General features: G+C 49.7%; 2 protein-coding genes across 6 annotated transcripts; one reads left to right on the forward strand and one right to left on the reverse strand.

Moving 5' to 3' along the window:
• Positions 1 to 730: 730 nt before the first annotated feature.
• Positions 731 to 9,502, reverse strand: LOC102690584 (Y-box-binding protein 2-B). 2 transcript variants are annotated; one of them, XM_015340738.2, is made up of 10 exons: positions 9,107 to 9,502; positions 7,485 to 7,548; positions 6,689 to 6,722; positions 5,512 to 5,601; positions 4,619 to 4,903; positions 4,193 to 4,284; positions 3,274 to 3,469; positions 2,805 to 2,960; positions 2,452 to 2,539; positions 731 to 820 (listed from the first exon to the last, which is right to left on the reverse strand). In XM_015340738.2, exons 1-9 carry the CDS (start codon positions 9,189 to 9,191, stop codon positions 2,492 to 2,494), a joined length of 1,050 nt encoding a protein of 349 aa, XP_015196224.1. In that variant the 5' UTR covers positions 9,192 to 9,502; the 3' UTR covers positions 731 to 820; positions 2,452 to 2,491. The 2 variants fall into 2 exon arrangements, with proteins under 2 accessions (XP_015196224.1, XP_015196225.1); XM_015340739.2 differs by having other exon boundaries at positions 2,805 to 2,957; positions 9,107 to 9,501.
• A 4,443-nt stretch (positions 9,503 to 13,945) lies between these two features.
• Positions 13,946 to 23,428, forward strand: LOC102682355 (eukaryotic translation initiation factor 5A-1). Of its 4 annotated transcripts, none has more exons than XM_069186592.1 (6): positions 13,946 to 14,313; positions 15,998 to 16,212; positions 16,305 to 16,409; positions 17,232 to 17,363; positions 17,838 to 17,909; positions 18,511 to 19,763. In XM_069186592.1, the coding sequence occupies exons 2-5, from the start codon at positions 16,045 to 16,047 to the stop codon at positions 17,898 to 17,900; spliced, it is 468 nt and encodes a 155-aa protein (XP_069042693.1). In that variant the 5' UTR covers positions 13,946 to 14,313; positions 15,998 to 16,044; the 3' UTR covers positions 17,901 to 17,909; positions 18,511 to 19,763. The 4 variants fall into 4 exon arrangements, with proteins under 4 accessions (XP_069042693.1, XP_069042694.1, XP_069042695.1 ...); XM_069186593.1 differs by lacking the exon at positions 18,511 to 19,763 and adding an exon at positions 20,699 to 21,351 and having other exon boundaries at positions 13,949 to 14,313; positions 16,038 to 16,212; XM_069186594.1 differs by lacking the exon at positions 18,511 to 19,763 and adding an exon at positions 23,135 to 23,428 and having other exon boundaries at positions 13,950 to 14,313; positions 16,038 to 16,212.
• The last annotated feature ends 828 nt before the right edge of the window (positions 23,429 to 24,256 follow it).

Below are 24,256 nucleotides of genomic sequence, written 5' to 3' on the forward strand. Positions count from 1 at the left end.
AGGGCAAGAGCCAAGCTAGATTGAAGCTCTGTAAGACATCCCAGTCTGCCAGGAGCAGGACTGTCCATCCCTGTGTTAAGGGGGCAAAAACCACAAGAGTAGGGGTCCATCCCGGTCAGGATGGAAAGGCACTCAACCTTCCCAGCTGAATGCATCATTTTTTAAAGGATGAACTGGAAGCTCTGTGAAGGTGGAAATCCTGGGAGATAACTGCCGAGTGCCAACAGCCCAACATCTTCAGCTCAGGGAAAATCAAGCTGGCCTTGGGTCAGGCGGGTTCACACAAACAGGGAGGCAGATGGGTTGCTTTGCAGTCTTTGGTTTACTGAACTTTAATTGCACATGATGCCCACAAAAAAGTGCATTGGAACATTCCAAAATAAGTTTCATTTTGCCAACGAAATCAAACGAAACAAAAGCGCATTGTAAACCAGCACAAGCTACGATTGCTGGGAGAGAATGCAGGGAGGGAGCGTAGCTTGGTTTCCCCAACCTTGGAAACCTGACCTTACACCCCTTTCTGCCCCCATTCTCTTTCCTTTATCCCCCCACCCCACACTTATTCCACAAATTAAAACTGCCAAAAAATCATGGCTGGTTCCATCCTTCACCGGGCCTTTCCCGATAAGCCATGGGAATGTTTAAAGACTTGGGCGTCAGTGCAGTTTTCATTGTGCTGCAAGTACAATTCCTCCCCCCTCTATTATCCCCCCGTTTTCCCCAAGCTGGCGTGCTGTCGGACGAGGGAGGAGGGGAGGGTGCAGTAGTGCTCCCAGCAGGTGTGAGAGGGCCTCCATGAACAGGACACCCCACCCTGGACCTGCAGAGAGAGAGTGAGAGAGATAGTGAGGGGTGTGCCGTCTCTGCCCAGTCGGCTTCATGAGAACAGGCTAGACAGGGGTTTGACTTCTTCATGGGGACATGGGTGCAAAAAAAAAAAGTCAACTTATAATTAAAGGGGAACTGCAGTCCCAATTTCTTAGACTGGTTCTTAAATCTTGGAGACAAATTCATTAGCAATATGGGAAAAAGTTTCCAAGTTCCAAATTAAGCACACAATGTACCGTAAGTTGCCATGTTGTGACAAACCTCTGGTCTCGCCACGGGCCAGAGCTCCCATGAACTGGGACATGACGCGGCCCTTCCTGCTCACTAGTCCCTGTAATGCCTAATGTAATGTGATGAAGAAGCGAGTAAGGGTACAGGCTGTACAGCAGACATTTCACCGCAGAAATGTTCCAACATGATCTCCAGGCAGAGTTAAATAAACTCACACAATAAGAATGTCCGGTATATGAAATTTTCACTCATCTGAACATGAAGAATTTGTACCTTGTAATTCGTTATAAGAACGAAACTTCGCTAATCCGAACTTTCGAAAGTTCGAAAGTGACCGATTTTGGCCAAGAACCATCTGAACTCAGCGCCACAGAACTCCTGCTTGTTTCTGTGCTGGTGCAACGCATTGCGGTTAAGGATGCTGAGACCGCAGTCCCTCATTTACAATCACAGCGAAAGCTTGTGTTCCCCTTTTCAAAGTGTTTTTGTGCTTGTTTTGCAGTTGCTGTTCATTACAGTAACAGTACATAACAGTATGTACATGGTTCTAGCCGATTGCTTGGAAAGCGATCCGTTATGAAAGAATGAAAAACGTGAATATGATATTCATTATTTCACAGCTACTGCTGGCCTATTTGAGTAGAACAGCATTGTTCACTAAGCTTGCTATAATGGTCTGTAAGGTATTATACTGTATGGTTAGGGTGGTCTTTGAGTGAACTTGCCTCCGGTTTGGAATAGGGTGGAATTTTATCCATAAGAAAAATAATTTATTTTCGATTTACGATTTCCCACGTTTCAAACGGATTTTCAGGATTGAATTGGGTTCGGATACTGGGGTATGAGTGTATTGTCAGCAAGAACATTTCAATCAAAAGCATTATTTCTATTGGATCAAACGAGATCTATTCACAAGCTTTCTTGTTTACACTGCAATAAGGTCACAACACATCACTGGACGTTGTGTTACCTTGTTCTAAATCGTAGAACATGGTGCTGCGCATACCTGGAAATATAATCTATTTAGTGATGAAAACTGGAGGCTCAGTAGCACAAGTTAGAGTCCATTTTACTTTTACTGTGCTTTGACATGGACTCAATGCCAATTCTTTCTAACCCCAAAGTATAAAAATAGGGTTGCAGGTCCCCTTTAAGGTGAAAGAGTCATAAACCAGTGTAGCAGGCCTCTTTCAAGCCAGTTCAGGTGAAATCATTACCTAGGAACCTCTACTTGAATCGTCCTGCAATCAGAGGGCAACTTGGCGAAACTCGGTTCGCCAGTGCTCGTCTCAGGAGCTGGGAGGTGCCGAGAATCACTGATTAAATGCTGCTGGGGGGCTGCTCTTCCCTCCCCACACACTCAAGCATCCAAAAGCCCCCCCATGCTCTCACCACTGTCCAGGGGCACACCGTCCTGGGGTCTACAGAGGCGTCACTCCGGCGCAGGTACGGCTGTAGAGTCCGCTTCAGGGGCGGGCGTCTAGGGAGGACAGGGGAGAGCAGACCACTGACCACCAGGTGGCATAATACAGTGTGGCCACATTTCAAAAGCAAGCTAGTCCTTCATCTTTAAACACCAGCATCCCCTGGCCTTTAAAGGAACTGAATTTGTTCTAGATCGGAGGTTTCCCCAAACTGGAGAGGCCTATTTTAACAGGTCGTCACAAAATGATCAATTCCCAAAAGGACCTGGAACAATATAAATTCAGAGTTCAACTGTTGGTCACCCCCCCAGAGCCTCTTACCTCCACAGCAGGCTCGTCATCCTGAGACTCTGGTGGCAGCGGAGGCGGAGATTTGGGCGATGAGGGGGTGTCTTTGGGGGATGATTGGCCGTCCACCTCCTTGGCTGTCTGGACTGGGGAGCCAGGCTCAGCAGCGGGTTTCTCTGCCACCTCCTGCTAGGATGGAATGCCAATAGGGTTTAGATACCAACTGCTCTTGGAAGAAGGATATTGACAGCAGGCTCACGCGAGGGCAGTATTCCTCAACCCCAGGACAGGTCCCCCCCATGTCACCTGTGTATCTATACTGACCAATGGACGGGGCTGCCTGCACTCAATCCTCAACAATGATGCCACCAACCACAGCCAGATCTTACTGTACCCATTTTAAGGGTCTCCTGCTGTTCCCTCGAAACAACCACCCGGGTGGCATCACCCAGGCTCAGGAGCGCACACACGTCACGGAAGAGCCAGAGAAAGGAGGAATCACCTTTGGCGCCGTCTGGTCGGCAGCCCTCTGCCTCCGGCGGCTGAACTGCCGGCGCGGTCTCTGGGCCTGGGCAGGCTGGGCCGCGTCAGTCTGCTCCCCCGTCTGGCCCTCCGGCTGCTGGCCGGGCGCCTGGCCCTCCGGCTGCCCCTCTGTCCCTGGCGTCTGCCCTCCAGCGGGCTGGCGGGGGCGGAACGGCCTGCAGGAGAACAGAGGAGCTGCAGGATCCCTTTAAACCCCCCTGCTTTCATCGGACCACCAGGACAGGGAAGGCCACACCCAGATCACTGCCTTCACCCTGTGTCCAATCCTGATCCCTTCATCCCAGAAGGAGGCCAATTACAGAGGAAGAGCCTCTGGCTCCGAAGGACTGGCAATGTGGAGTCAAAACCAATACCAATTGGACTCTTCCAACAAACAGCTGGAACACGTCTCCAGCGTCTCGGGCTGTTGATTTCGAGACCTATTAAAACCCTGCTGGATTCCGGTCCTGGACGATCTGAGCTGTGCGTCAGTGCTGTAGAAGACACACCTGGCCCTTGTCCTGGGGGACCTGCAGGCAACTCAGTGAGTGAGTGAGTGATCCCACTCCGTCATGTTTCGCTGGGAATCTCAGGTGAAAGTTAAAAGATGCATTCTTTACGTCAAGAGGAGCAGGGGGAGGCCTCTGGAACAAAACTACCACAGGGCTGAAGAGCACACTTGGAGAAATACCTTGCATTTTCACACACAAGGCGGGGGCAAAATGGCCTTCTCCCAGAACACCTTATGCCCTTCAACCTTGAGGAACAAGCAGTCGACTGTAACCGGGAGCCGAAAGGACACTGCGATACCCACAAGGCTGCAGTATAATGCTCCCGCACCGCTTCAAGTTCATGGACCAATCCCGCTTACCGCCTGCAGCGGGCAGCCGGGCACGTACCTCCGGAAGGGGGGCCTGAACCTGCGCCGTGGAATCCTCTGCTGTGCCGCCGTGTCTCCCTCTGGCACCTCCCCTTCCTCCGCCGCCGCCACCTAGTGGCAGGGCAGAAACAAGGCATCACCGCAGCTCCGCGCGAGCAGGGTGCAGACCTCTGCCTTCCAGCCAGGTGAGCGGACTGTGGCAATTGCTTGTCCCCAACCCCCAACCCGGTTAATACAGACTCCCCAGCGTGTTCATCTCCAGCCACCTGCCGAGAATGACCACCGTCGCGTTTCTGTCCGAAAACTGCAGACGGGGTATTTAGAACGAACGTGCTTGACATCCACGCTGCAGCAGGCAGCAAACATCTCAAACGCTTGCTGCCTGCTAAAAGCCAGCTTGGGGCATTGGGTAAAAACAGCGCAGTCGACGGGAATACTGGCTCACCCCCTGCTGGGCATCTGGCCGGCGCCGAGGGAACCTCTGACGAAAGAAAGGCCTCCTCCGGCGGGGGGGGCCCGGCGGCTGCTGGGCGGCGTCATCGCCCGTCCCCTCCCCCTCGGAGGCGGGGCCAGCTGCCGGGGCGGGGCCGGCCCCTTCCACCTGATTGGCCGCAGCTGCCCGCGGGGCCCGTGGGAAAAAGCGGCGCCGAAACTGGCGACGGTTGGGGGCGTAGCGGCTGCCCTTCACTGCGATGCCCCCCGGCCCGGTCACATTGGCCGCTTCGGCACCCTGGGGGAGAGGGAGAGGAAGACGGCGAGAATTTTACTTGCCATTACTCTGGAGGAAACCACGATGGCTGCTTCTTTGCACAAAGAGTGGTGGGTGTCTGGAACAAACCATCTAGCCACAGTGTAGAAACTGGCTCTATAACACCCTTCTAGAAATGGCTTGAGATATGCAGATCACCAAGATACTAGCAACCTGTTTAACAAGGAACAACAAGGGCTCCTTACGTCTCATCTCTTGTGCTCTTTTCTATTTGGATCTTATAAAGCTACTTCATCTGCCTGCTCTTATTCCCGAACAAAATGCAAAATTTGATTTGAATTTAAAATGCAAGTTCACAATTCATCTAGAAACAGTCCACTAGAGTAGTGCTTTCAATATCATACCTATAAGGTTTTTGCTATTATACAAAGAAGCCGGAAAGGATTTTAAGGACAGAGCAGCACGTGATGTCTCCTTTTGGCTTTCAATAGAGCCAGACAATTAGAACTGCAAGAGTCATTACCCAAAGGAAGCCCATTATGAAACAGAGCTGATGGTCACTCCACATTGGAGTGCTCTCACACACACACACACACCCCATTTCAACACAGAACCCCCCAGTATCCTACCTTCTCCCCCTGCACTACGTCAAACTCCACCGTCTCCCCGTCGCCCACGCTGCGCAGATACTTACGAGGGTTGTTCTTCTTGATCGCCGTCTAGAGGGGAAGAAACATTGTTTGAAGTTAAGATCCTCTGACATCTGACCAGGCTCGCAGGAATTAGGATCACAGTTTAGAGAAGGTCTTGCCATTCCTTGTTCTCAATGTCCAGTGTCCACTTGTTTGTGCCAGACAAGCCCTCGATTGTTTAATTATACCCCAAAACGTAACTGATAACCTGGTAACAAAGCTATGCAGTTGTCAATTCTGGAAGTGTCATTATTACACCAGAACTCACTCCTAATGTGAAAACATCTTTCGGAGATCAGAATCAAAAATGTCTTCATTCTTCAATCAGGATACAGAAAGGCTAGCTACACTGAAAGCTGTCAGACACTGGGCTGACTGGAATCAGGATGGGGAAAGTACTGTAGTATACTTACTTGCCAAATTGTAACAATTGCAGGACCAGGATCTTGACAACAGGAAAAACTATCACATACTCACCCAATTTAGAAGATGAATGGAGGTCCTAGTAACAACTTGCAAGGTGAACAAGCACATGAGAATGCTTTTACGGGTTGATCCATGGAACCTCTTCCATCTTATGTCTACTTAAATCTTGAGTGGTCTCCCAAGGTTTGGACAATTAAAATATGGTTTTCATGTAGCTGTATTTTACCTCGGAAACAATGACATGATCTCCATTGAGATCTGATCTTTTCTGTAAGACCTGGTGACCACTCGGGACTTACATTGCAGGCCTGACCTCCTCATCCATGTTCTTAGTTTCTGTACTGGGACGCTGCACAGCTCTCTCCCTTCTTTGTGCCAATCAAGCTTTGGATTGTTTAATTATACCCCAAAATGTAACCGATAACAGTAATGCAGCTATGCAGGTGTCAATTATACTAGAATTCATGTTACTGCACATTTCACAGACTATGCCGCTCTTTTATTTTGAAAAATAAATGTGCTGTAAACCCGTCACTTAATGTTAAATGCAAATAAAAACTGAGTAGGCAAGATACCAAAAGCCACAATAATACCACAAACACAGTCAGAGGTAATTGTTTGCTGTTGCAATAGGCAAAATGTCAAACTTGTCAGGGTGAACAGGGCTTCCCGTCTCAGAAAACCTCACCTGATGGACAAACACGTCCTCCTTGGTGTCATTCCTGCAGCAGAGAGAGAGAGAGAGAGAGAGAGAAGGTTACTCATACTGGAGGGCATCAGATGCACATCACCAGTAGTGCATTCCCAGCTCTCAACCAGAAACCTCAGGAATGCATTCAGCCCATTACCCAACACTTCTGTCAGGGTGATCCCGACTCACTAGTGTTTTGCTGGGAATCTCAGGTGAAAGCTAAAAGATGCATTCTTTACATCAAGAGGAGCAGGGGACGGCCTCTGGGACAAAACTACCATAGGGCTCAAGAGCACACACGTGGAGAAGAACCTAGCAATTTCACACACAAGGTGGGGCAAAATGGCCTCCACTCAAAACCTTGTCCTTCAACCTTGAGGAAGGAGCCATCGACTGGAAAAAACGGGAGCAAAAAGGACAGGGTGATACCCACAAGGCTGCAGTATAACATTCCCACGCTGCTTCAAGTCAACAGACAACCCCGGTCAAGCTCACTACACGGGGACAGACTGAACCCTCCCCATCCTTCCCGAGCGCAGCCAGGCCAGGGAGTCCACACCTACATGGCACTTTAGGCTCCAAATGCACAGCAGCTCGGTCCATGCCAGGTTTTAGCAGCTGCCGAGACTTGAGCTGCACACGCCGTCCCGGGAAAAGGGGAAAGATGAAGTCCCGTATTTAAAAGGGACCCCGAATCCTAGCGAGACCCAGCAGCGCGGGCTTACCGCCGCTGTGGTGAACCTGGGAACCGGAGCCCGAGGGGGTGGGGGGGGTGGGGGATGGGAATGGTTACCTGTTAATAAATCCGTAGCCATTGCGCACGTTGAACCACTTCACTGTGCCTTGCACCTGCGTCGCTGCAAGACAAAACCCCAGCGCTCCAATCAATGAGCTGGACGAAACAGCGGTTAACAACACTCCCCACCCCTCCCCCCACACACCCCCCCCCCACACACACCCCCCCCCACACACACCCCACTCAGGCCAGGAATGGTGCTAATTGGGGGGGGGGGTTAGAAAAGATCAAGGAGACTTCCCTATGGATTTCATACTTCCATTCACCATTATTTTTTCGATCTGAAAACGGGTTAAATACACCCTCGCTCCCGGTTTCTAACAAGAAACACCTCCAGAACGTCCCACAGTCCCCAGATCCGTTGGAGCAAGCCTGTGGGCCTTCTGCCAACAGAGGAGCAGTGCTGCATTATGTTACCCATGACCTCTGACCCCTCCAGCAGCGGCCTTTGCGGTTTTTTTTTTAAACGGGACGCGGACCTCGGGTGTCAAGGTGTTACCGCCTTCGAAGACGGTCTCCGTCAAGGTCGTCTCTCCCCCCCCCCCCCCCCCACTCTTTTCTAAGGGACTTTCGCTGTGGCTGACCCAGAGAGCTGAGCCCTTTCTGTTGATAGGAGTAGCGGTATTATCGGCACAAGCCCAGGCGAGGAGTGTTTGAACAGGGCTGCGCCCGCCGCCGTCAGCCATTAACAGCGACCTTTGATATCTACCGACTAAACACGGCAGGCCCTGAGGGGGGGCACAGGGATTCAACGTTTAAATGACATGTCAACATTTACCGGCACTGGTTTCTTTATAAAATTAACGTAGAACTATTTAAAGAAATGTGAACGAGACCCTTCTTGTGGGGGAAAAAAAAAGACCTGAATGTTCAGAAAAGCAAGTGTAGCAAAATCGACCGCACGCCCGGCTTTAAAGCTATCCGTTCCCAAAGTGAAACATCCATGTTCTCCACAAGATTAAATCACACATGGCTTCGTTTAATGAGCTCCGCTTTCCCTGCTCTACCTTCAATCCGAAACTCCTGTTTTTTAATTAAAAACCCGCGTCCTGCGTCCGAAAGAGGTCACTCACTGTTAAAGTGGTTAGAAACCTTAACCGGCAGGTTTTAACTATTAATACGATTTATTGTAATCTAACGATTAACTAGAAAAGTCTCTCAAACAAAGAAAAAAATGCACGGGGACGCGATAGGGATACGAAGGAGAGTAAAAAAACTTCAACGGCCATAAAAAAAAAAAACAAGTACACCGAGGAGGCAAGCCCAGTGCAAGATCATTCGGAATAACACACTGGACCGCTGACAAGCCGCGCATGATTCACAAAGTAACACCAACATCGCAAAGTGGCTACTCGGCATTTAATTTAGAAAAAAAATCAGGAAATTCCTGCAGTTTCTTTAGTGCTCGAGAACTCCTCAGCGTTAAAGCGGGGCCTTTGGCGCTTCTAAATGTTTGGAGGTGCGAGTCGTCGCGTCAAAAGCCTCCCTGTAACCTCGCTAGTCAAACGTCCACCAACGGGACTCAGAATCCCCTCACTGAACCCCACGGAGCTTCACGCCAACAAACGCGCCGGGTTTCGCCGTTCAACACGCGTCCGGGCCGGCTCGAGCCTGGTTACCAATGACTTTTTTCTCGGGCTGCGGCGGTCGGTCGTCGGCGGTCGCCGGAGCAGCTGGGGTTCCCGGAGTCTCCGTTTCGCTCATGGCTACAGCTCGTTGCTGGCGGCGGCGGCGACAGCGACAGCGGAGTCGAACATGAAACGAAGAGGGGTGTGGGGAGAAGGGGGTGGGGGGTAGGGAGAGCTCCGATTTCCAATCCGCACCGCTTTTCACCGGGGAAACCGGCTTTGGGGTTTTATTCCAGCGCCCTGAATGGTAATGCTAAAACAACTCTCACAAGCTACCAACTTCCTTCACTCGAAACCTTCCTCGCCACTCGGCGCAAAGTTTTTATCCATAACTCTCCAGAAGCGCTGGAAGATCCGCGCACTTCCATTGGCAGCCGCTGCTGAACCTGGGCTCTTCCCATTGGCAGGCTGCGGCGCACCAAGCGGTTCCCTATTAGCGGCGGAGAAGCCGCGGGAAACCTGGGTGGAGTTTGAAACACCCCGCTCCTGTCCGCTGTTCGCTTATTGAATAATTCTGTCTCCCGCGAAGGGCGGGACGCGTGGGCACACGGCGCGCCACACCTTCCATTCCCAGGCGATCACAAGCATCCCGCTCACAGGTCAGCTCCGATAGAGGAAGGCGTCTGGCTTTCTCAATTTAAATCTAAACGTGGCACGGGGCACGTTATCCTAACAATATCCTATTATATGATAGGTTTATTCCATGGTGGAAAGAGAAGAAAAGGAAAGGAAACACAACGTTTCGGCTGCGAAGCCTTCTTCGGCCTTTTCTCTCTTCACTTTTCAGCCTGGAATAAACCTATTGCTCGTTCCCTTGCAGAGTACGCATGCTGACGCAGCTCCCCACCCGAACTACAATATCCTATCCTACCATGAAAATGGTCAGATGATATTTGAAGCCTGTCCCGTGTTGAGAGTTATGCGCTGAACGCCTTGTAAATTAACGGCTAAAACTGACTTGATCCTCCTGTGCTTGGGTCTCTCGCATAACCCCCAAAGCCCACACCTTAGGTATTTCTTATTAGGAACTAAAACAAGTCGATCTGTCCGACAGTGGTTGCACAACCCTTTTCTGCTTAAAGGTCCTCTAAATCCTTTCTAGCTACATTGTAGATGACTTTGCTTGTATTTGCTTAACAGTCGTTTTGGCGACCGAATGTTTCACCTTCCAGGCTGCTCTCCTCTTGAGGTCTGTGAGGGTCACGCAGTCGGACACATTTTATAGGGGTTTCTTTTTTTTTTTAAAGGAAACAGCGATTATTTTAAAAAATGCGACATTTTCGCTTGAGAACTCCCGAATCAACCACCCCCCAGCGATCTCCTCGGTGGAAGACTGAAGTCACCGCGTTAATTCCGCTTAGAATTATTCCTTTGAATTCCACGAATTTCTCAGACCCTGGTTTTTCTAAGGTCCCCTTCCCCCCCCCCTTCCCCTGCCCCCAAAGCTGAGAGAAAGTCCACTTCACTTTGTTTCAACCCAGTCATGCATCTCTGAGTTTACAAAGCGATGGGATTGTACTGGGTTCGCCTCATTACAGAACTCGCTGAAAGAGACTGGACTGAAAACCCTGAAATGCATGATTTTGCAACAAGTTAAAAAAGTGGCTTGGCTGGTGCTCTCAGGAAGATACAAAACAGAAGGATCTAGGAAACCTTGCTCTAAATGGACTGCAAAAATCATATCCCCCCCATGCCCATGGAAAGCCAGGTGAAACAGGCTACAGGTATGGTCCCCAGGAGATGCCCGAAAGATGTGTCTAAAGCAGCAGGTATCCCTGGGCTCTTTAAATCATCAGACAGACTAAGACCTGCACAGAAAGAAATGCCCTGATCCAGTTGGGCTCCGTTAAAAGTGTTAAGGTGTTGGTGAGTTAAAGACACGTCTAGGATGGGAGAATTGGTTCTTGGGAGAATGGGGAATCGGGATTCTCAAGGAGCTGGGGTTGATGTGAGACTCTCAGCTAGTCGTCAGGGTCATGCTGGATGAATGTGGGAGCAGGTCAGACTGGGGGGAAAAAGGATCCAGGGATACGACTGCATGATTGAGACCCTGCGGAGCTGTCAGCCTGAGCAGGGCTTCCATTAGCAGTACCCTAAGAAAATTGTTACAGGACAACCTGTTGGTACCCCCTGCTGGTCACAGGCGAATAAACCCTGCAATTGTGAACAATATTACCCATCAATTTTTTTAACTGCTTTGTCCATAACAGGGTCACAGGTGAGCAGGAGCTTATACTGGCAAGCAATGCTAGCACACCAGGTCCAGAACGAATCCAGGGCCCCAGCCAGCCCTGTGAGGCAGCAATGCTGCGCCTGCATCACTGTGCCTCTCCAGCATTAACTAGAAGTTCCCAAACCTGAAAACTGTGGAGGACTGTGTCTTCTGTTGTTTCGCTCCAGCTGATTTCTTAAGGACAGGTTCATTGATTTCAGTTTTCCTATTCAGGATGTTTTTAAAGTTTTATAGCTTCCAAGAATTAAAGGTCAAAGGGGATTCGGGATTGGTGTCACCTCCACTCTAACGTCTGGCTTTCAGAACAGGTAGCGGTGATTCTGGTGTATTGCTCGAGATCGGACTACAAGAGACAAAAGCTCATTTTCTCCACTGGGAAGCAGCGGATGATTAAACCACACAGTCAGGCGCACCTCTTTCTGCCTTTTATTTGTAAAACAATTTAAAGCTAAAGCCTGGTGCAATGATGTCTTACCGGATTATGAAATATTTAGCCATTAAGGCGTATTGGGATGTGTTTTGGTTTCTTTCGTTTCAGTGGGGTTTTTTTTTTCCTGCAGTACTCAGAAGAGCGAAAGGAAGGCCACGTGCCCTCGTGCCTCTCGGAAGGCCGATGGAAACCGGCGTCGCCCGCCCGCTGGCCCGGCGCCTGCTCTGCCAGACCAGAACGAGCCCGGGCAGGGCCCCCAGGAGACGTCCCACCCCCTCGCCTCGTGACTAAACCCATCTCCCACCAGCCACCACACCCACCACCTCCTGGCCACGCTCTGCCCTTCCCTACTTAGGTCACTGGGCTCGGATTTCAGGGGCTAAATTTAACCGGGCTGGCTCTGCACATGGTCAAGATCTGTCCGCTTGACTCCCTGGTTTATTTTAAAACCTGGGGAAGGCGACTGAACCATTTTATCTGCAGGTGGGCTGACAATCCAGCTTTCCAGCACCATATCCTAACCGCCAGTGTGTGAACAGAAGTGATCCCATACAGTGTATGCAGTCAACCTGGGGTATCAGCCCACCAGTGGAACAGAATTCATCTCATACAGTGCTTCTCAGGATTTGGAGTGGCCACATTTCTTCTGGTTTCCATTCCTGCCGAGCTCTGCGCCAGTCAGGCTGTTTGTTCTATAGACTCTTCTTTGGCTCTGAAGGAGTTGGGTCATTTAGCAGTTCATGTCATTGAACAGATTCTCTCCTTTTTCAGGTGAACAGAACATCCAAAACCAAGCCTCTTCAGAATAACGAGTTGCTCTTAGTGGCTGTTAGATACAGTGCTATTCCTACCTGTGACTGGTCGTTTTAAGAGAGGATGGATAGAGTTTGCGAAGTGATTTCGCAACCATACCCCCCACCCTCGGCAGAGTTATTCTGCAACGAGAGAGGGCGTGAAGAAACAGATTACGAAGGTCTTATCATAATCAGCAATCAATTAGTTATCATTGAGCCTGAGTAATTACCAGCTCAAACTGCACACAAACAAGGCACAGGGATCCTGAAGGAACAGGACTGGCAAGCACTGATCTCAAACCCAAGACTGGACTTGTAATTTAAAACACAGACTCTGGCCCCCCACCTTGCTGTTATCTGATGCTGAAACCCCAGAGAGTGTTCTATTGGGTTAAATAAAGCTTTTTTTAACATTAAACAAAACTGGTCCAACAAGGAAAACACAATTGTATGCAGAAATGTTAAAATAACGACACATTTAGTACATCTTATGATGAAACATTTCAAATTATTTTCTTGAAATTCACTGGATCCCTGTCCTTAACTTAAAAAGGAAATTGGGGACATTAACTGCAATACTAAATATTCAAATAATAAACAATCCCACATGGTCATTTTGAATATCAGTAGCTTTTGGATGGCAGAAACTCATCCAGAGCTTTCTGCAAAGTGTGATCCACCGCTGTGGTTAATATGTGAAAGAGTTGGCAGTTATTTTTCACTACAAAGACGCATCTCGCTTTTTGTTGCACAAAACAGGTTACATACTCGATCTCAGGCACTGCGTTGTGGGTTCTGTATTTTTTCTTTTTCATATTTCTGTGGCTTTTTGGCTCAAGTTTAAAATGAGGACATTTCCTTAACTTTGGAAGACAGGACTTGAAAACTAAGTTTTCTTCATGCTGGTTGAAATAAGCAATGCCACGGTGTGGCCTGACTGATCTGTACAACTCTGCTTTACCCAAAGGTTGTTATATTTTTTTGCGCCCCCTGCAATAACGGTGCGTTACGAGAAATGAGTGGGAGACAGCGAGGCTTAGTTGTGCGCGCTCCCGAGGAGCGTGTCCCAGCTGGCGTCCGTGCAGCACCATCTCCCATCCCAGAAATCCGCAGCTTGCATGCACAATGCAACGGCGCTGAACCATTGGTTCCGTTTGTAATGTGCGCCACTCGGCGAAACACTGGCGCTGTACAACAGCCCGACTGAGGAGCCGGCGTAGGCTGTTCCCATGAAAACAAACGAAAACGGGAGGAGAGGGGGGGGGGGGCGGTGGCGGCTGGAGGAAGGGGGAGTGCGCGTACCCATGACCTGTGCCCATCAGCAAAGCGCGCCCCCCCGCCGCTTGTCTGCGCTTTCTGGGCTTGAGGTGAGCGCGCCTGCGCAGTCGGCAGCGGCGTGGAGCTCGGGGTTGAGTCACAGGGGCTGAGTGTCACTTTCCTCTTCACCAGCGGCGGCTGCCTGGCCACAGTTTCGTCTGGGAGAAGCCGCTGCGAGAAAAGAAAAAAAAAACAGAGAAAAGGGAGAGAGAGAGAGAGGCTTTAAAAAAAAAAAGAGGAAAACAGCGCCACAGCGGGCAGCCCAGACTACGAGACAGACGGCAGACGGGAGGGAAACGGCAAGGATACCTACAGGGAGAGAGAGAGAGGACACGGACAGACGGACGGACAGCCGTGCGCTGAGCGAGCAAGGGGAGAGTAAGAGAAAAGGCGAGCCGAGCAGTGAGCAGGGCAAGCGGACTGGGTGAGTAACTTAGTAGAAGACTACTGTACCAGACGGGAGCGCGCATATACCATGCAACCTCACGTCTCCCCCAGCAGCGCACGACCGAGACAGTATCGTGCACAACTGCCCCCTTTTTAATATTTACCTACACGGAGCATCTTAGTAATCGCGCACGGGGCGGTTCTCCGTAGGCTCTTTCTGCTGGAGTTAACACGTACGCGGCCACTCTTTTTAAACACGACTACGGGGTTGCAGGTTTTTTTTTCTGCAGATGAATTCCGGGGGGCCGTTAGCAATCCCCCCCCCCAAAAAAAAAAAACTGTGTGAGGGCTTAACTTTGTCTCAGTCAGCGACTGGCTGGGACTGCATGATTAGAGAAAGAAGGGGGCACGTCTGCAAAGATATCGTTTTTGTGTCGTAATAGCTCACTCGTTTTCATTTTCCCGTTGTTTTTGTTTTACAATAAAAACCTAGCCCCCCGCACTGTCTCCCCGCATTCCGCCACTACAGCGTGGATTTAATGCCAGGACGGAATTCTGTTCTGTGGGTCCAGTCAGTGTTGAAACGCATCCCCTGCGCCCGGTTTTTCTCTTCTCCGCGCACCAGTGTTCGCCTCTGTCGTAACCTGCTCTCACTATGGCGAATCCCCCCTGAACCGGGGCCTCCGGAGTCCCTCCGACTGCTGCAGCATTAGGAGTCGAGGCGCCGTGACAGGCGAGACACTGCGCACGGGCCTAGCTTGTGGCTGGGCTCTTGGCTGGGACGCCAAACCGCCGCCACTAGACCGTGCCCCCGTTTCCATTCGGCATTCCCGGTTTTCTCTCCAGAAATGGGCTCGCCGAGCCCCGGGCGCCGGCGCTGTGATTTTGGCCCAGTTTTGGCAGGGAGAGCGGCCCGCCTGAGCTTTTGCAGATCGTGGAGTTGAGACACCGGGGCGGTGTTCTCCGTGCCAGGGAGAGGCGCGCTTGTGAATGCGCATATTGCAAGCTGACACGGAGCTGGCCCGACCGGTGGCGTCAACCCCCAATTTCGTAACAAAATGAAAAAAAAAAAAACAATAACAACAACAGCGCAGCAGTACTTGGGTGGGAATGTGCGGTTCTGTATGTAATGTCACCAGTTATAAATATGAACGCACGGCCTTTACAGACCATCCGGTCCTTGGCTGTAAACCCCCCTTTGCTTACTTTTAAGTCTAAGCCGCTTCGCGATCCACGTGCTCGTTGCTGTTTTTGTAATTATTCACTGTCAGTATAATACCTCATTATTATTTTTACAATCCCTATAATGTCTGGGTTGGTGGGCTCGCTAGCGGCGGCGGAGATCTGGTCCACTGCAAGGCAGCGTGTGTCCGCCGGGCACTGTAACACTAACAGGTGCCATTTTTGCAAAAGCCTCGGGCCGCGTTTGTGCTTAAATTAGACCCCCCTCCCCTCTGGCCGCAGAAGCCACTAACCTCGCCCGGAACCAATGCATGAATCAAGGCCACGGCTTTTTTCTACCGCACGGACAAGTAGCGAGATCGTGATGCGGGCAGTGCGGGTTGGTGTCAAAGGACGTTTTATTTTACAGTTGAGCTGCAGGTGAAAAGTGCCCCTGTTAGCAACATTTCAGATGACAGTGCTTGGACTGTCCAGCTATTTGCACGAATCGGTGTTAATCAGTGCACAGAGTCACAGGGCCCCGCGGGTTTCACTAACAGTGCAGCAGGGGTGAGATCTCCTCGTGCGTCTCTCCGCCAGTGACGAGATGGCCGACGCGGATTTGGATTTCCAGACGGGGGATGCTGGGGCCTCCGCCACCTTCCCCATGCAGTGCTCTGCCCTGCGCAAGAACGGCTTCGTCGTGCTGAAGGGCCGGCCCTGCAAGATCGTCGAGATGTCCACCTCGAAGACGGGCAAGCACGGTCATGCTAAGGTCTGTCCTCCCCCCCCGGCACAATCTGTCCAACCCCCCCACCCCTCCGCAACACACACGGCGGTAACCCCTCCTCGTCTCCCCGTCCGCAGGTCCACATGATCGGCATCGACATCTTCACTGGCAAGAAGTACGAGGATATCTGCCCCTCCACCCACAACATGGACGTCCCGAACATCAAGAGGAATGACTACCAGGTAGGGACGGCAGCTGGCCACAAGGGCAGGCGGTCAGAAGGACCGGGGGAAGGAGGAGGGGGGCAGTGTGGGCTACTGGACAGAACTGGGTGATTGGGAGAGACAGGGGGAGGCAGTGTGGGCTTGTTGACAGAGCTGAGGCACGTGGAGAGAGGGAGGCATGTGGAGAGAGGGAGGCAGTGTGGGCTACTGGACAGAACTGGGTGATTGGGAGAGACAGGGGGAGGCAGTGTGGGCTTGTTGACAGAGTTGAGGCACTGGGAGTGAGGGAGGCAGTGTGGGCTAGTGGTTGGAGCTGAGGCACTGGGAGACAGGAGGCAGTGTGGGCTAGTGGTTAGAGCTGAGGCACTGGGAGAGAAGGAGGCAGTATGGGTTAGTTGTTAGAACTGAGGCACTGGGAGAGAGGGAGGCAGTGTGGGTTAGTGGTTAGAGCTGAGGCACTGGGAGAGAGGGAGGCAGTGTGGGTTAGTGGTTAGAGCTGAGGCACTGGGAGAGAAGGAGGCAGTATGGGTTAGTGGTTAGAGCTGAGGCACTGGGAGAGAGGGAGGCAGTGTGGGTTAGTGGTTAGAGCTGAGGCAGTGTGGGCTACTGGACAGAAATGAGACACTGCCTCCCTCTCTCTCTCCCAGTGTGGGCTAGTGGTTAGAGCTGAGGCACTGGGAGAGAGGGAGACAGTGTGGACTACTGGACAGAAATGAGGCACTGCCCCCCTCTCTCTCTCCCAGTGTGGGCTAGTGGACAGAGCTGACCAGGAGAAGAGTGGGGTATATTTCAGGTGCAATTCAAAGACGTCTCTCCTCTGCTCACTTCCGTTACTCACAGCTGATTGGGATCCAGGACGGGTACCTGTCTCTGCTCCAGGACAGCGGGGAGGTGCGCGAGGACCTGCGGCTGCCTGAGGGAGACCTGGGCAAGGAGATCGAGAGCAAGTTCGAGGCGGGAGAGGAGATCCTGGTGAGTCCTTCCCCTCCGGCATGGGAATCGGAGTCTGCCAGTTTATTAGCCTGTATTAGAAGGGTTGCAGGAATGTGAATCTTCACTATCGGTGCAGTCACACGGCTCCCTGTTGCTCCCCATCTGTGCAGTCATGCGGTTCTGTGTCACTTGCTCTCACGCCTGCTCTCTGTCACTGAAGTTGTCCTGTTCCCTGGGAATCACTTTCTCCCTCCGGTTCAGGTATGCTGTCCTCTGTTGCTCGCTTGCTGTAATCGTGGGTAATAGTGCAGTCCTCTGTGACATGCTCCTCTCTGTTGATACACTTGCGGGGTCCGGCGTCGCTCCCAGCTGGCGCCGCGGTTGCATGGTGCTCTGGGTCAGTGGCACAGCGCTATCGGGGGGACTCCAGCACTCTGGTTTGCTCTCAGTGTCCAGTATTTATATGGCAGTTTAATCAGTATCATAGTATCACTCTTTCCTTCTGTATTTCAGATCACTGTTCTGTCTGCAATGAATGAGGAGTCTGCAGTTGCCATTAAGGCCATGGCAAAATAGGCACTACAGGTAGGGTGTTGTTATTATTCTACACTGTACATTCTTGATCCAGGACAGGTAGTGTGTCTGCTGGCTTTCGTTCTAGATGAGCTCTTAAGAGTGTGTTAGCTCATTAGCTGATGCTTTTTAGAGAGACCTAGAAAACCTGCAGATGCACTAGGACTGAATACCCCTGACTTAAACTTTTCCCATGCTGACTTTCTGGTTGTCTGTGTAGGGCCCTGCGGATTCTGTCACACTACTTTGTACGGAGTCTCTCGGACCACTCTGTCTGCCCTTTGTGAATGACAGAACACATTCAGCGTGCATGGGGAACACATATAATGATGCCTTTAAAAAAAAGTAATAGTAAAAAACTTCACCCCCTTATAAGGGCAGGATTCCCCTGAGCTTCCCTGTCAGGCCCTGCCTGCCTCTAGCACATACACTCGCGAGCGGCTGCGATTCCTGTCTGCGCCCATCGTCGTACTGCAGTATAACATTCCCCGTTCCGAGCAACGGCACGCTCCCTCACTCAAAACGTAATTTTATCTTCCCGTCTTCCCCCTCTTCTCTCTCACCCCCTCTCCCTTTTCCACCTCCCCCCCCCGCCCTTCTGTCTCCCTCTCAGGGGCTTGCAAGCTGCACTGGACCCGAACGAGAGAGAAAGACTTCAGTATTGCCATTCTCTCTTTCTCTCTCTCTCACTCTCTCTTTCTCTCAAAAACCTCCTTTACTCTTAAAATGCCCGTCTGGGTGAAGTTATAAAACAAACAAAAAAAATCTATAATATATATATATAAGACTGAAATAAGAAAACCACCAAACGGGGGTGGGAGGGGGTGGAAGGGATGGATGGCTGTTGCCCTCAACCCCTCACCAGTCCCCACACTGCCCGCGGGTGTAGATATGGGAAAAATGGCTTGGCGGCTGTGTGCCCTCACTACAGCCCAGCTGGCAAAACACTGCTCAGTACTTCACATTTCAAGGGCTTGTGTGTACCTGTGTTCATCCAAGCTTCCCCACCTCCCTGCTAGATCTGAGGCTGTCAGTCCAAATTCCGATCACAGGGTGTCTTCAGATCTGGTCTGACTCCCAACGCTGTCCCGCCCATCCCTCATGTCCTCCCTTACTTCTCCCCCTCTGTCCCGGTCCTGGAGCGCCACAAGACACTGCTCAGCAGCTAAAGACATGGCCGCACCGCGTCGGTGATTCTGCTCGGCCACTAGATTCCACCCAGATGTCGTTTGAGCCAGCCTGCGCCGAACCTGCACTGAAGCCCGCCCAGTGCTGTCAACGAGATTCTCGTTAAGAACCTCACAATGTAGCCTTTCAATCTGTGGCGCGGGGCTCTAGTCCTGTAAAGTGAATTGCGGATCAGTGTGGTCTTGCCTGTCCAGTGTCCTGTCTCCTGCCCCTGATCTGCCGTGTTTCTGAGCCGCTGGTCTGCCACGCCCCTCCCCCCTCCTTTAGTAAGATTATTAATGACTGAATCGGTTAAGTATTGAAGCGCATGGCAGACTTACAATTTGAAGACACCCCACCCCCTTCTTCCCGGGAAACTAGGAATAGGATAGCTGTCTCACCAACCCCTACCACCCCTCGAAAACTAACGAGGCGCACCGGGAATCATCGACTGCTCCAGGCTTTTGAGAATATGGACTAAATTGAGCTTTGAAGTTGGAATGATGCATTATGGATGTTGACGTGGGGATTCCGGAGTCTGTGGCCCCGTGTCCTGGGTGACATCACCTGCTGCTGTGGCTGATCAGACAGAGGCACGTCTGGGATTTTGCTCCTGGAAGCCACAGCATGTTTTGCGTGTTGGCGATGCTTCTAAAATGCTCTATAATGCAGAAATAAAGCGCACTTTAAAACCTGCAATTACCCCAACCTTGTAGAGTCAACCGAGGGTCCGCAAGTGGTTTTGGGACCGCCGTCGGACTCGTGATTACAACTGTGCTGTTACCACACCAGAAACGGAAACTGGTCTTAACTCCTTCATTGTTACATTAGTCCTGCTACAATATCACTGGAGTAATTAAGGGACTAGGTGCAGCAAAGGAGGGATTTGGTTGAGCTGTTTTTTTCAGTAGCCCTGGTTATCTTAAAAGGTCTTTTCACAGAGGGTCAAGCTGCGGTGCTATTTTAGGGGAGCGTCAGTTAGGGAGGTACACTGTTTTTTGATTCGCTGTTAAATCAGATTTGACTCACAAGCAAGTAGCTGACAGTAATATAGCACGCACTTGCTCCCTGAACCAATGGGGTCTTGATTTGCCTTCTAGGACTGTGCCTTAGAGTTTTATTTATTGCAACTAGGAAATACAGTACAGTTCAGGTGGTGGGTGAAGTGCTTCCTGTCAGGAGTGTCAACCCTGTGTAACGTTAAAACGTTACCCCCTACCCACCAGCCTATTCTCGTGCCTCCCTGGGCTGTAGACATGTTTGGCAAGGGCAATGGATTGGAGACGACGGTAGGGTAGAGAAATGACGGGGACACAAACTCTCACACAGGTAGAGCTAGGGATACAGACCTGAAAAACCTTTTCTTTAAACCCCCAATAATGTTAGGAATCCTGAATTATCTGGCCTGTATCCTCCTCCACACCATTCCTAATTTGTATATACAGTATATATATTTTTGGGGTGTATGTTTGTAAGAATCTTTGCTCCCAACCCCCACAGAGACTTGAAGGGCTTTCCTTTCTGGGAAATCACATGAATTGGATACTTCTCGTTTATGGAATGTGCTGTGGCCGTGTCTCCTATGGCCCGTTAGACTGCTCCAGAAGTGCCCTTTGTCTCCTCCTTCCCTACAGCCCAGTCCCTAGCGAGTGACACCAGTGGACACCTCCAGTACACTTAAAGGCGATGACCCCCCAGGGCACTTCAGGCTGCATCCTTGATCACGAAATGCTGCAGCACAAAGGAAGTGGCGTGCAACTGTAGCTAGCCATTACTTCTTGGGGGAGGGAATGGTGGGATACAAGAGAAGGCATCTTCCAGCCTCACTGTAGAGAGCCACAATGTTAGTTTTATCAGGCCACCTGCAGCCAAGACAGTTCCCAACAAGATAAAAGACATGGACAGATAACCTCTGATCTACGGGCTGCTGAGCAACCAGAAGCAAGCATGACAGACCAAGCAGCTGCCTCTCTCGTTTGCAAGGCTTTTTAACAGAATGGAATACTTTTGCTCCCTTTCGTCAAACCCAAAACAATTTATTTGAAAAAAATCACTTCTGACCTGCACTACCCGCAGGACTGTGGCTCTCCGGGACCAGGGCTGGCTGAGCACACCGAACAGGAAAAGGGGGTTGGGGTTTTATTGGAGGAGATGGCCTCCATGTGGTGGGTGAGGGGGAGCAGTGTGCATTTCCTACATGTTGTGCATCATGAACACAAGAAAAAAAAAAAGGCTGAACAGAAAAACAATTTCAATGCCGATTAAAGAGGCAGGGAAATTTGCTTAACCTCCTTCGTGCATCCCCATTTTTTGTACAGTTTTTTTTTTTTGATGCCTCTGCAAATGCCAACCTCATCAGAAGTTGCACTATATGCGTGAGCGAGCGTTACGAAATCAACCGTATGTCCTAACTTAACAACCCTGCGTTAAAACTTTAAAAAGAGTCTGGACTTCATGGGAAGATGGATTTGGAAAATGAGGGGGGGGAAAAGAAATACAGGTAGCTCTCCAGTCAAATGGCAGATGCATTTCTGAAGCTTTAATCGAAATTCTAAATTAAAAAAAAAAGTTTCCCCATAAGAAAGTGTTGATGGAGAGGGAGACTTCTCTCAAATAGAGGATTTCACTACCACATTAAAACAATTAAAACATGACATATTTATTCATATGTTTATACAGTAGTAATAAGTCATTTTCTAACCAAGCATTAATGATCAATTTCAGTACAATGTTAAGGGAATAGATGCACAGATGAATTGGCTATATACGCATCTGAAATGCTCAGCTCTCTTCAGTTCTTTCACTCCTTGAGCCTTTTATTTTAATTACATACTTTTTCCTCATTTTTCTTCATTTAGGTTTTTGGCCAATTACTCATAGACTGTTTCAATTGTTTTATTTATTGAATGTTAAAGTGGGTGATTTTTTTTAAATGACTTCAACAACGGAAAGTTTTTCATCACCGATCAGGGAAAAGCAGCTGCTGATTTAAGAGGTTCAAGCGAGGAGCTGGGTCAAGGTTAATTCCTGGTGAAGAGTCGGAAAATAATTCTTCTTCAGATGTTACTTTGCAAGCAACACAAGGGTAACAACTCCTCGCTCAAACGTCTTAATGTTTTATAAACTCTTTCCTCTGAATTTCTATTTTAAGACTTTTTCCACACAGTAGCTTCTTTTGTTTCATAGTTTTATTGACCTTGTTTTAGATTTAATTCAATGTAAGCAGAAGGTACAGGCTAAGACATTGGATCGATTTCTTTAGTGTGGGACGATGGGAGATGAATGGAGACTTTGAGATCACGGAGATGAAGACTGTGCATCTCCCAAGTGACTCTGTTCCTCCCAGAGCACAACTGGGTACTTGTGACGCTTTGTGTCTCACTCTGTCACGCTGCCAGACTCTGGCCGCACAGAAGCGTGTTAAAGTGAAAACGAATTCATCCTGAATTGAGAAGTAGTATATATTCTCGAGGAGCTTTGAACCACAACCATGTAAACCGAGAACTACCTGTACGAATCTTGTACAGGTATGTTTCACTTACATCCTCTGATTCCTTTGTGTGAAGTAGGTTACACCTCTGCTTGTGGGTTGAACTGTGAGCAGCACGTACAGTAATTGTAACCCCCTGTTTGGTCTCCAAAGTCACCGTTCTAAGGAGCGTTTATTCAACTGGAACATCTCGCTCATGTGCAGGATGAGATTTTCACCCCAAAGCAAAGACTCCATTGGTGAATTTTCACCCCCCAACCCCCCATCACTGTAGTTTTACATAAGGTCGCTTGTTTCTATTTTGCAAACGAAGTATTGACACCTTTCAGATTATCAACTGTGCATTTGATTATCTTGTAGTTCACTAAATCAGTGAGCTTGTCTTTTGTAGTAGGGGGTGAAAATTTGCTAAAGAGAGTGTATGTGTACAGTATGTATGGGGGGAAGGGGTTGGTAGAGACCATTAGATTGTAGATTTCTCTGAAGGGGCAGAGGTTGGGTTCTCTTTCGAATCTAACTGGTGTTGCATGTACAAGCCCAAAAACACACAGCAGGAATCGCTTGGGACGTATTTTAACAGGGATGCTCAGTGAACGAGAGAAGAAATCAAGTTGGGCAGATGGGGGGGGGACCACTGCCTATACCCTCAGTGGATGAGTTTTGACCCAGACAGGACGGCATCTGCTATCGAGGATGAAAAGCCTTCTGACATCTCGGGCCTAAACCTACCCTGGACTGGGATCGGATGGACAAAGCTGACCCGCTTAAAATTCACGGACTGTGCGCTTCTGCCCAAATGCATCCTGTGTTGTACAGATTACAACTTTTTCCCATTAAAAATTGAACTTTTATTCCCTGAGAAATGGAAAAAACAGTGTTGTCCTATTTGTTCGTACATTTGTAAGGGGAATACACTCACATCTGTATTATTTTTGTGGGGATAGATTTCGTATGATCTTTATTTTTATTTGTCTGACAGGTTTTGCACTTTCAGATTTAAAAGATAACATTGTTTCTAAAAAAAATGTCATTTGATAGGTGGTGCTGTGCCCCATGATCTGTTTGTCAGGAGGCACTATTTTTGTTGGGGACATTGGCTCTAAGTTTGTCCCCAAAGCGAAGGTAATATTTGCTGACATGCAGAGTTGCAGTTTGCTTCACACACCATTATGTCTGATGGCCATTAATAAAAGCCAAAGGGCTGGCTCTGCTGGGCCTCTGACCAATTTTCACAATGATCTTAGACTAATTTGCATCTCATGGTGAAGTTGAGGTCAGTTTAAAAAAAATATTCCGGTGTCTGGGTCACAGACCTGCACTGCTTTTGGTAATTCTCGGTGGTGTTTCTTTGTCTTAACGGTACCCTTTAAAGGTGATTCCGTTTGCTGATTTCCCAGTGCTTTGTAAAACTCCCCCTGGTAGCTGAGAAGGAAGATTGCATAGAGAACGTAAATTTAATTAAGGGTCCCGTTAATGTGACAAGAAACAGAAGATGGTTAAAATGTCCAAGACCAGAACTGGGAGACTAGTTTAAAAATGAATCCGCGGAAGGTGAGGCTTTTCTGGCAGGCAGGACAATTTTCCGAGACTCAACGGGGGGCCAGGAGGGGCAGTGAGAACAGTCTCTTTTTGTTTGCAAGTTCCACCGTGATACTTTCAGAGGATCCGCAGTTAAAAAAACTCTAAGAAATGGGAATAGCTC

The sequence above is a fragment of the Lepisosteus oculatus genome, chromosome 3 (assembly GCF_040954835.1).
Source record: "Lepisosteus oculatus isolate fLepOcu1 chromosome 3, fLepOcu1.hap2, whole genome shotgun sequence".
Lineage (NCBI taxonomy): Eukaryota > Metazoa > Chordata > Actinopteri > Semionotiformes > Lepisosteidae > Lepisosteus > Lepisosteus oculatus.